General features: G+C 44.2%; 1 protein-coding gene across 2 annotated transcripts; it reads left to right on the top strand.

The window, feature by feature from the left end:
* Nucleotides 1-52: 52 nt before the first annotated feature.
* Nucleotides 53-11,039, top strand: EIF2B1 (eukaryotic translation initiation factor 2B subunit alpha). Of its 2 annotated transcripts, none has more exons than XM_065904279.1 (9): nt 53-201; nt 1,084-1,185; nt 2,847-2,983; nt 3,097-3,213; nt 5,246-5,358; nt 5,983-6,051; nt 7,307-7,382; nt 9,292-9,417; nt 10,100-11,039. In XM_065904279.1, the coding sequence occupies exons 1-9, from the start codon at nt 189-191 to the stop codon at nt 10,262-10,264; spliced, it is 918 nt and encodes a 305-aa protein (XP_065760351.1). In that variant the 5' UTR covers nt 53-188; the 3' UTR covers nt 10,265-11,039. The 2 variants fall into 2 exon arrangements, with proteins under 2 accessions (XP_065760351.1, XP_065760352.1); XM_065904280.1 differs by having other exon boundaries at nt 5,246-5,362; nt 5,987-6,051.
* The last annotated feature ends 78 nt before the right edge of the window (nt 11,040-11,117 follow it).

Here is an 11,117-nt window from a genome sequence, read left to right as displayed (position 1 = left end):
AGAGATGGCGTGACTCAAGCCGCGCACCTTACCCACAGCCCCGCCCCAAGGCGCCGGAAGTGGAGTGTAGAGCGTGGCTGCGCGCAGTCAGTCAGTGTGGTTCGGAGTGTGATCCGCGCGGCGACGGGACCAGTCCAGTCGTCTCGTGCGGCTCTGGGCCTCTCAGGCTCCGCGGTCCAGAGGGCACCATGGACAACAAGGGTAAATTGGGACGCGTCGGACCTGATGGGCCTAGAGCGGAGCCGCGCAGGGATTCCTCCACCTCACACGCCCAGACTGGGCTCCGGGCGCGGTCAGTTTTCAAGCTCAGGCTGTTTGGTCGGATGTGGTCCCTCTAGTCACAACTAAAACCCCCTCGCTGCTTGTGTATCCAGGGAATGGGTCTTGTGTGTATCCCCAGACATCCCTTCTGCCCACGCTTTCCAGTGCTTTCCGAAAACGTGAGATTTCGAACGAATATGCAGGTCTTCGAAGTCTTGATTTCTTCATATGTGAAGTATGAGTAAGACTCCCTGAGCCTGCCCTGTTGAATCTGGTACCAGAATCAAAAGAAAAGCGTATTTGATGTGCCTGTCTAGAGTGGTTATCAAGGTGTTTTATTAAGTGAAGAACAAGGGCAAACTAATACGTATGTAGCACCTTTCATGTAAAAAAGTAAAAGCAGAGTAGACTTCTACATCACATATATATATGTGTAGGTGAATAGGCTTGACTTGGCATAGACTGTCTGGAGAAATAAGTAAGCAGGTTGGCTCTGGGATTTTTTGTAGACTTGGAGTCAAGAATAAGGGTGAAAAAAAAAAGAATAAGAGTGAGAATGACCTTTCACTATCATTTGGTGGGGCTTAAATTTTATTCCATATTACACGGGCTAACTTTTTCAAAATGAGAAAGAGCTTGCAAATAGTAAAGTGATGTCATCTCTATTCCCATCAACATTTTCGGTGTCCCTGAAGTCAAACCACCCTGCAAAGGAAATTTTTTAAATCAGTTTGCTTTTTAATGTCAGCAGTCATTGATAAGCTCTATGGTTATCTCTCCTGCTAAATGAATTCGCTGAATCACTTTTTTCTCCCTTCCCAGAGTTAATCGAATACTTTAAGTCTCAGATAAAAGAAGATCCTGACATGGCCTCAGCAGTAGCTGCCATCCGAACTTTACTGGAGTACTTGAGAAGAGATACAGGTAAACGCCTCCATTGCTCCAGGCGTTAGGAAAGTCTGCTTGTAACTGTTAAAATTGTAGAAAGTGAGATATGGATGTGTGCTGATATAAGGTAATAATACAGCCTCAAGCTCAGTTTCTCCCTTCATGTCAGTCCTTTCAGTGTGGAGAGAGCCCTCAAGTTAGGATCACATGGGTCTCTTTTCACAAATGAAATATACTTTTTTTTTTAAGGTTTTTTTTTTTTGATGTGAACCATTTTTTGAAAAGTGTTTATTTGTTATCATGTTGCTTCTGTTCTACGTGTTGGGTTTTTGGCTCTGTGGCTTATGGGGTCTTAGCTCCCCAACCAGGGAGCTGTTTGATAACCAGCACCCCCTGCATTGGAAGGCGAAGTCTTTAACCACTGGACTGCCAGGGAAGCCCCTGAAATGTACTTTGAATCAAGGAGGACCATAGTATGACAGGTTAACTGTGAAGCTTCACTGTGTGAGTATAAGCTTAACTGTGAAGCTTATAGCAATCGTTCAGCTTTACAAGTGTTTATTGGGCTTCTGTCTTGTGACAGATTCTTTGCAGTTGATATTGAGAATGTTCTAGTATAAATTCTAGCCTTAATGTCATCATTGTGAGCACTGCGAATTCAGTCATCCTAAATGTAAACATCTGGGTGTAAACAAAATAATAATAAAAATAATAAAGTGTTCTTTAAAGGGCTGACATAGAGATGCATGTCTCTTAAGACAACCTCCAGCGTCTTCCCATTATGCTAATATCCAGACATCTAAGCCTTACCTGCACCACCCTGCAAACCTCTTCTGTCACTACTTAATTTCCTTGCATGCTGTCCTTTGCTGAACTGTGCTTCATTCTGTCCTTTCTCATACCAATTTTATTCCCATCTTGGGGCCTTTGCATTGGTATAGTCTGTATCTGAGACTTTGCCCACTGCATCTTTACACAGCTGGATACTTTCTTACTCAGGTCTCTGTTTAAAAGGCCCGCACTCCAAAAGATCATCCCTGTTAACTCTGCCTAAAGTAGTTCTACCTTTTTCATCATTCTGCTTTTTTCTGTTCTCAGTTCAATCTGAATAACTTGTTTATTTCTTTGTGTGCTTGTTTACTGTCTACCTCTCCCAGTAGAAAGAGAGTCCTGGGAATTCCCTGGCAGTCCAGCGATCAGGACTCTGCACTTCAATGCCGAGGGCCTGCGTTCACTGCTGGGGGATCAGGGGAACTGAGATCCTGCAAGCCAGGCAGCACAACCAAGAAAAAAAAAGAGAAAAGGAAAAGAAAGGCAGTTCCATCAGAACAGGGACTGGTCATGTTCACTGATGTTATCTCTAGCATCTAGGAAGTTTGTATGCTCAGTCACTTTAGTCGTGTCCTACTCTTTGCGACCCTGTGGACCATAGCCCACCAGGCTCCTCTGTCCATGGAATTTCCCAGCAAGAGTACTGGAGTGAGTTGCCATTTCCTTTTCCAGGGGATCTTCCTGACCCAGGGATCAATCCCACATCTCCTACATTGCAGGCGGATTCTTTATCTGCTGAGCCATCAGAGTTCCTGGCATACAGCCTACACCCAGTCCACACTGGCTGAATGAGTGTATGAATTGCAGACCCATCAAGGGGCTGTGATACTGAAATGAACATCATGTTGCTCATGTGATCATTCCAGGGGAGACAATCCAGGGCCTGAGGGCAAATCTCACCAGTGCCATAGAAACCCTGTGTGGCGTGGACTCTTCCGTGGCCGTGTCATCGGGCGGGGAGCTCTTCCTGCGCTTCATCAGCCTTACCTCCCTGGAATACTCTGTAAGCCCTGCCCTCCCCCGGTCACCCCTCTGCTTCTGTGTTTGGCCACAAGTATTCTCAGCTTAACCTGGATCCTCCCCTTCCCCTCATGTTGCTTTTTTTTTTTCCCCTAGGATTACTCCAAATGTAAAAAGATCATGATTGAGCGGGGAGAGATCTTCCTCAGGAGAATATCACTGTCAAGAAATAAAATTGCAGATCTATGCCATACTTTCATTAAAGATGGGGCGGTGAGTATGTCTTGATTGTGGGTGGTGATCGGGAGCAAGGACTTTGGCATCAGACTCCTGGGGTAAAATCCCACCTCTGCCACCTACTTGCTGTGTGACCTTGGACAAGTTACTTAAGCTCTCTGTGCTGTACTTTTCTCATCTTTTCAAATAAGGGTAATTATAGTACGTACCTCATAGGGCTGCTGTAAAGATTAATGAGATGGTGTGTGTGAGGACTCTGCACTATGCCTGGCACACACTTAGCAGTGTCTAAAGATAGATGTTAGTATCATAGGTGTTTGTCATTTTAAAGAGGCAGAGGAAAACCCTGGGCAGCATGGATGATTCTCAATTTGATAAGCTGTCTTACTAAAGAAGTATTTTTTTCTTACTGGATATGTACTAAACTGATCTGAGATAAATCAGCACAGCTCTTGTCACTGGTTCATCCTGACTCTCTTCCTGCCGAAGGTTAGCACTGGATTGAGATTTTTTTCATCTTCATCCCAAATGCTGTCACAGAGATGCAAAGCTGCAAGGTGTCGATAACCTAAGTGAGGAAAGACAGGAGCAGCACATTAGGTCAGTCTCCCAGCAAAGGGGTCATAAAACTTTTATGACATCTCTTCCGCCAGCACACATCCTTTCTACCAACTAAGCCTCCACCGACTGTAAAAGTATTTACTTGCATCTGGACTCTGAAATCTTGTCCTCTGTTTTATTACTCCCTTCCCAGCCTCTGAGTTATGTTATTAAATAAATGATGTAATAGATGCGACTGGCACTGGTACAGAAGCCAGCTTCAAACAAAGCTGTTCTGAGCCCAGGTGGAGGCAAGCTGGTGACTGCTTCTCGCCGAGGCGGCCTCCTTCCCAGCAGTCGCACTACAGGGTTTGTTCATCCCCGTGGAGTTTAATGTGTAGCGACCACCTGCATCAGTGCTATTTAGGGTAAATTAGGAACAGAGCGGCTTAAATTCAAGCATGCAGGTGAACCACCTGGAGATCTTTTAAAGTGCATATTCTGGGACTTCTCTGGCAGTCCAGGGGTGGAAACTTTGCACTTGCAATGCAGGGGGCATGGTTTCGATCCCTGGTCAGGGAAATAGGATGCCCCCGTGCCATGCAGCACGGCCAAAATTTATTTTAATTTTAATATAAATATGTAAATATAAATTTAAAATGCACATTCTGGTTCAGTGAGACGGGTGGGGCCTGAAAACCTGCATTTCTAACAAGCTCTCAGGCAAGACCCAGAAAGGAGCCAGGAAGCTTGTCCCTCCACCTTGCTTTACTCTGTCCTCTGTCCTCTGTTCCTTAGAACATCTTGATTCCATCTAAGTATCTGCAAATTGTGTCCAGTCCACAGTTGGGTTGTATTTACCCCAAACAGTGTGTAAAAGTTTTAAAAAATGAGTCAACATTGAAATACTGGATTTTAGCTCCTCTAGAAAATCAGATGATCCAGCAACAGTGGGCCCCATGCGACAGCGGCCGGAGGTCAGCCTTCGCACTCTGCTGCTGGCCCCACCGGCCTCTACATCCTTTTATGCCAGCAGTCTGGTGCTTGAAGGCCCAGGCGTGCAGGCTAGGTCTTAGAATTAGGGAAACCAACCCAAAGGAACCTAACAGCCTTCAGACAGAAAGGCTTTTGCATCTGAGTAACACCACATGGAGATACCACTTCTGTGCTTGCTATGAAAATAGGAGACCTATGATATATTCCTCTGGCAGAAAACTTTTTCAGATTCCATCAATAGGGACTTCCCTGACCATCCAGTGGTTAAGACTCCAAGCTTCCTTGCAAGGGGCAAGGGTTTGATCCCTGGTTGGGGAACTATGATCTCGCATGCAATGCAGTGTGCCAAAAACAAAAAGTATGTATATGAGCTTAAACTCAGTGTATTGTCAAGGATCTGCTTTCTGATTACAATTGATTTGTGCAAAAGCATACATAGAAGCTTTAGGGTACCAGGAACACGCATTGGAGCGGCAGAGTCTCAGTGATCGGTGGAAGTTTGTACTTTTGACGGAGTTTTCTCTACCCACAGAGAATATTAACGCACGCCTACTCCAGAGTGGTCCTGAGAGTCTTGGAAGCTGCCGTGGCAGCCAAGAAGCGCTTCAATGTGTACATTACAGAGTCACAGCCTGACTTATCAGGGCAAGTATCTTTCCATGTGGTCATGTGCCCAGCAGTCCCTTTAATGAGAAAGAAACTCCATTGTAAAAGGAGCCAGGAGAAGCCCCTGATTTGTCTGTCAATCAGCATTGCCTTTCACACTACCCATCCCTCCTCCTGGAAGAAAAATCACCATAAATTTGAAGTCGGTCACAGTATAGCATCTAGGGGTTTTATTTAGTACTTAGAGGAACAGCAACTGAAATGTCAAGGAATAGATAGTTACATCTCTTCTGTATCCAGAACATAATAAAACCCCTTTTCTCCTGAATTTACAAATCCCTGCATAGAGCACAGTTTTCCTACAATACATACTTTTAAAGAATCCAAATTCTTGTTTCCTTAGTCCAGAATCTTGGGATCAGCCCCTTAGTCCATTAACATTAACTGAAGTGACTTCCCTGACGGTCCAGTGGTTAAGACGCCATGCTTCCAATGCATGGGGTGCAGGTTTAAGACTTCAGATATGGTCCACATTAATACAAAAAAAATTAACTGAGTTTCTAGCTAATGTGATTTATCATTATCCAAATTAAGTGACTCACCAGTCTCTATTATAGGGACTTTCTTGGACTTTTTCTAACATTCTCAAAATGTCATTTTCAGTAAGAAGATGGCCAAAGCCCTCTGCCACCTCAATGTCCCCGTCACTGTGGTCCTTGATGCTGCAGTTGGGTAAGCGCCTGGCTCCCCCATCACAGTTACGTTTCCTCACCCACCCACTCCCAGGGTTGACTTGGAGCAGGGTTTCCAGATGGAGGGTCCCAGTCTCATTCATAAAATGAACGTGGGCAGCATCCTGCCTCCTAATTGACAGCGGCACTAAACCAGCAAGTTCATGATAAGAGCCTGATAGTGTACACAGAAGACAGGGTTGTAGGATGCTGGGAAGAGCCGGATACATGGTGTCATGGTGCATTTTAAAAAATATTTGACTGTGTTGGGTCTTAGTTATGGCATGCAGGATCTTTAATTGCAGCATGTGGGATCTGGTTCCCCAACCAGCAGTGGACTCCAGGCCCCCTGCATTGGGAATGCAGAATCTTAGCCCCAGGACCACTAGGGAAGTCCCTCATGGTGCATTTTAAGAGCACGGTGCAGTGACTGAGTCAGCGCTCGTAATCAGTGTTCTCTCTATATCTAAAGACACAGGCTGTCATCAGTGGCACTCCAGAACTTTTCATCTCCTGTGTACAACTTCAGACCTAAAGCTGAGGTGACATGCTCCATGGGTTGGCAGTGTGGCTCATAAGAGAAAACAGGAATAATCATCCCTTGGAAAGAAAACACATAGGGAGATGGTTAAGGAAATTAGGAATGTGTTTAAGAATAAACATTTTGGGGACTTCCCTGGCAGTCCAGTGGTTAAGATTCTGTGCTTTCACTGCAGGGGCATGGGTTCAGTCCCTGGTCTGGGAACTAAGATCCTGCATGTTATGCACTGTGGCCAAAAAGTAGTGGGGGGGAGGGTGGAGGGAGGTAAACATTTTGAAGGATTCTAGTAGTTACTCATTTTAAAAGGTAAATTGGCCCCCACCCAATCTGCAAAATTCTTGAATTACATTTTTTTCCAACTTTCAGATCACATCAGGTTTTTTAATTTTTGTTTTGTTCGTATTGTCAAAGAACAAAAATTAGTGTACCACATATAGTAAAGATAAATGCCGGGTCATGAAATCCTTGCTTCAGCTACACGTGTACGCGTGTGCTTGCTGGGTAGCAGCGTAAGTTATACCTCTTATGGTATCATCAAAACGCCTCTGTAGCAGAACCAGTAACAGTGCCAAGGGCTGTCTCAGGTGTTCAGTGCTCTTTGGAAGAAAGTTATGAGAGGAACATACTTTGCTGAAAATGGGAGTATTAATCTTTGCAAGTGATGTTGCACGAGCAAAGAAAGGGAGCATTAAAAATTTGTTTTTCATTTCTGTAGCTACATCATGGAGAAGGTGGATCTTGTCATAGTTGGTGCTGAAGGAGTTGTTGAAAACGGAGGAATCATTAACAAGGTAGGAGCATCAGTTCTCCACAGGTCCTTGCTCAGGGCACGGAGCTCCACTGATGACTTCGGACACCCAAGCACATTGTATGTTATGGTTCATTCCTCTAACCTGCTTATCCTGAGGACTCCACCATTGCAACCAGTGGTTTCCCAGTTCCCCTGGGCCACTGCAGTGGGGTCCGTCAGATTCTGGTCAGATTTCTTTCTGCTTTGGAGATTGACCTGTGTAGATTAGGAGAACGCATTTATACTTATTCAAAACATGCTTTACTTGGAATTGGTTTTCTTCTTTTTAATGGCGCGTATTTGACACCAATATAATATTTAAAATTTATCTGTTGCTTCACATGGAAAGATTTCATGGTAGTCTATTGTGTTTGATAAAAGTATGTATAACGTAAAATTTGCCATCATAATCACTTTTAAGTGTACAATTCAGTGTCATTAATTACATCTCATTTCGTTGTGCAGCCATAACCACTGTCTTCAAAACTTTTCCATCACCCAAAAGAAACTGTCACAAAACTCTTTTTCTCTCCCCCATCCCCTAAGCTATTTTCTGTCTCCATGATTTTTTCCCGTTCTAGGTACCTTATGTAAATGGAATCACACAGCTATCTGTCTTTTTTGGGTTTGGTTTATTTCACTTCGCATGTTTTCAAAGCTCACCTGTACTGTACATGTGTCAGTGCTTCATTCCTTTTTATGGCTGCATAATGTACCAGTGTGTATGGTTGGACCATAGGTGTCTATCCATTCATCTTTGATGAATACGTTTTGACTATTATGACTAATGCTGCTAATAACATAGATGTACAGTTACTTATTTGAGTTTCTGTTTTTGATTCTTTGGCGTATATACTTAAGAGAGGAATTGCTGGGTCATATGGTATTTCTGTGTTTAGCTTTTTGAGGAATTGCCAAACTGTTTTCCCCAGCAGCTGCATCATGTTACATTCCCATCAGAAACACATAAGGATTCCAAGTTTCTTTATATCCTTGCTAATACTTTTTTTTTTTTTTAATTATAATCATCCTAGCTTGAAACTCAGCATTCAAAAAATTAAGATCATGACATCCCATCACTTCATGGCAAATAGATGGGGAAAAAGTGGAAACAGTAACAGATTTTATTTTCTTGGGCTCCAAAATCACTGTAGATGGTAGCTGTAGCCACAAAATTAAAAGACGCTTGCTCTTAGAAGAAAAGCTATGACAAACGTAGACAGCATATTAAAAAGCAGAGACATCCCTTTGCTGACAAAGGTCCATATAGTCAAAGCTGTAGTTTTTCCAGTAGTCATGTACCAATGTGAGAGTTGGACCACAAAAAAGGCTGAGTACCAAAGAACTGATGCTTTCAAACTGTGGTGCTGGAGAAGACTCTTGAGAGTCCCTTGGACAGCAAGATCAAACCAGTCAATCCTAAAGGAAATCAACCCTGAACATTAATTAGAAGGATTGATGCTGAAGCTCCAATACTTTGGCCACCTGATGGGTAGAGCCGATTCATTGGAAAAGACCCTGATGCTGGGAAGGATTGAAGGCAGGAGAAGGGGACAACAGAGGATGAGATGGTTGGATGGCATCACCGACTCAATGGACATGAGTTTGAGCAAACTAGGAGACAGAGTTGGACAGAACTTAGCAACTGAACAATCCTCGTAGGTGTGACGCAGTATCTAATTGTGGTTTTGACTTGTGTTTCTATAATGATTAAGACTCTTGAGCATCTTTTCATGTGTTAATTGGCCATTTGTAAATCTTTGGAGAAATGTCTATTGCTTTTTTAAAAGATCCTCTTTAATTCCAAAGCCAGAAGTACATATATTATGTTTACTCATAGACTTTCTGTTGTTTCCACTACAGATGTACTCTAAGATCTCACCTTTCTCCACTGTTCTCTGACTTCCCAGATTGGAACTAACCAGATGGCCGTGTGCGCCAAAGCACAGAACAAGCCATTTTATGTTGTTGCGGAAAGTTTCAAGTTTGTACGACTCTTCCCACTAAACCAGCAGGATGTCCCAGATAAGTTTAAGGCAAGAGTTTCACATATTCTAAGGGGTATTTGAGTCTAAACTGAAACCTTTGAAAAAACACAGTGCTAAGAATGTTAAAATAAGTTATTCACTTCACATTGCTATTTTTTGGAATATACAGAATACAAAGATAAGTTGGTGGTTGTTGAACAGTGTAACTTGTCCCCAGAATTTCAGTCTTTTGTCTCTCACTTAAGCACTAGATACAGGCCAAGCAGGCAGGGAAAGTTGGTAGGTAATAGTCACAAGTTTTGGGTCAGCTCTCTGGGCTCACCTGCCATCTCTATCACCTATTAACCATGTGATCTTGGGCAGGTCCTTTCACTGTAAGGTTTATGAACTTCAGTTATCTGTACAAGGGTTGTGATGCTTCAGAGATAATCTATGGAATTTAGCACAGCACCTGGCACTTAGTAAGCTTTCTATAAATGCTCTGAACAGTTGTCTTGAGAGGTCTGGCGGGGTCACTCCAGCCCACTCATGAGGGGGCACATGGCTTAAGGTTTTCTCTCATGACCTGGCTGACCCGCACTCAGACCCCTGAGCAGTGTGCCACACAGCCGGCTCCCCCATTTCCAGAGGGCACTGCAGGCAGGAGCACCCCAGTCGCTCCGGCCAAGGCCCCGCCAGCTCAGAGCCCTCAGTCTGAGGGCAGACTAACGTTGGCTTCCTGTCTCCTCAGTACAAGGCGGATACTCTGAAGTCTGTACAGACCGGACAGGACCTCAGAGAGGAGCACCCGTGGGTCGACTACACCTCGCCTTCCTTAATCACGCTGCTGTTTACAGACCTGGGGGTGCTGACGCCCTCTGCCGTCAGCGACGAACTCATCAAGCTCTACCTGTAAACACCAGGTCCTTTCCTGCTGGTGGACGTCGGATATGGGGAGTAGTCTCGGCCCCTCAGTGAGCCAGGCCAAAACTGAATTGTTTTTTCTGATGTTTTATGGACTAAGGACTTAAAATCCTAACTCTTGGGAAATTTTTTATTCATTTCAGTCCCATCTAAAATGCGTTCATGGTTCCCCTAAAGCCCAGCCTAAATTGTGCTCTTATGGTTTCCATATATTTCCAGACGCTTCCATTCATGTCCACTTTCCAGTAATATAAGATTATTGGCTGTTTGATGGATGAAGATGTGCCCACTCCCCCTCCCTTCATCTTCCCCACACTCCAGACTGATTTGCCAAAAGTATCCTTGAAAGACAAGCAGGCCCAAGAGGGCAGTGGTCCAAACTACAGCCAGCTACCCCTCCAGCAACCAACAGCTGCCTGGGACCAGGCTCCACGCAGTGCTGGATGAAAAAGGCAGGCAACACTCACTGAATCAGGCTCCCAGTGGTGAATATGAGCTGAGGGCTGTCATCTCCACAAAAGGATCAAACCAAAGAGAGTGGAAACTACTGCAAGAACCCAAGAACAGGTACTAATGGCCTCTTTGGCTGGAGTATCCTGCACGGCTCATGAATTACGAAGACGCCTTCCAAAATATTTGCAAACTTAAAATTCTGTATCTGGGAAAAGATGTGACTCGAAACATGTTTGGGTCCTGAACAGCTTTTTAAAATTGTTCTTGGGAACAAATTCAGCATCTTTTCAAATAAATTACATGAAAGATTTTGAGATGGTGTTGCATTGCACTGCAAGCTGACCCCAGGCCCAGCCTGAGGGCTCTGACACTAGATCTATTGTCCATCTTGG

Source organism: Muntiacus reevesi, chromosome 13, assembly GCF_963930625.1.
Source record: "Muntiacus reevesi chromosome 13, mMunRee1.1, whole genome shotgun sequence".
NCBI lineage: Eukaryota > Metazoa > Chordata > Mammalia > Artiodactyla > Cervidae > Muntiacus > Muntiacus reevesi.
The sequence above is the reverse complement of the archived record's forward strand: the minus strand, read 5'-3'. Positions and strand labels throughout refer to the sequence as shown.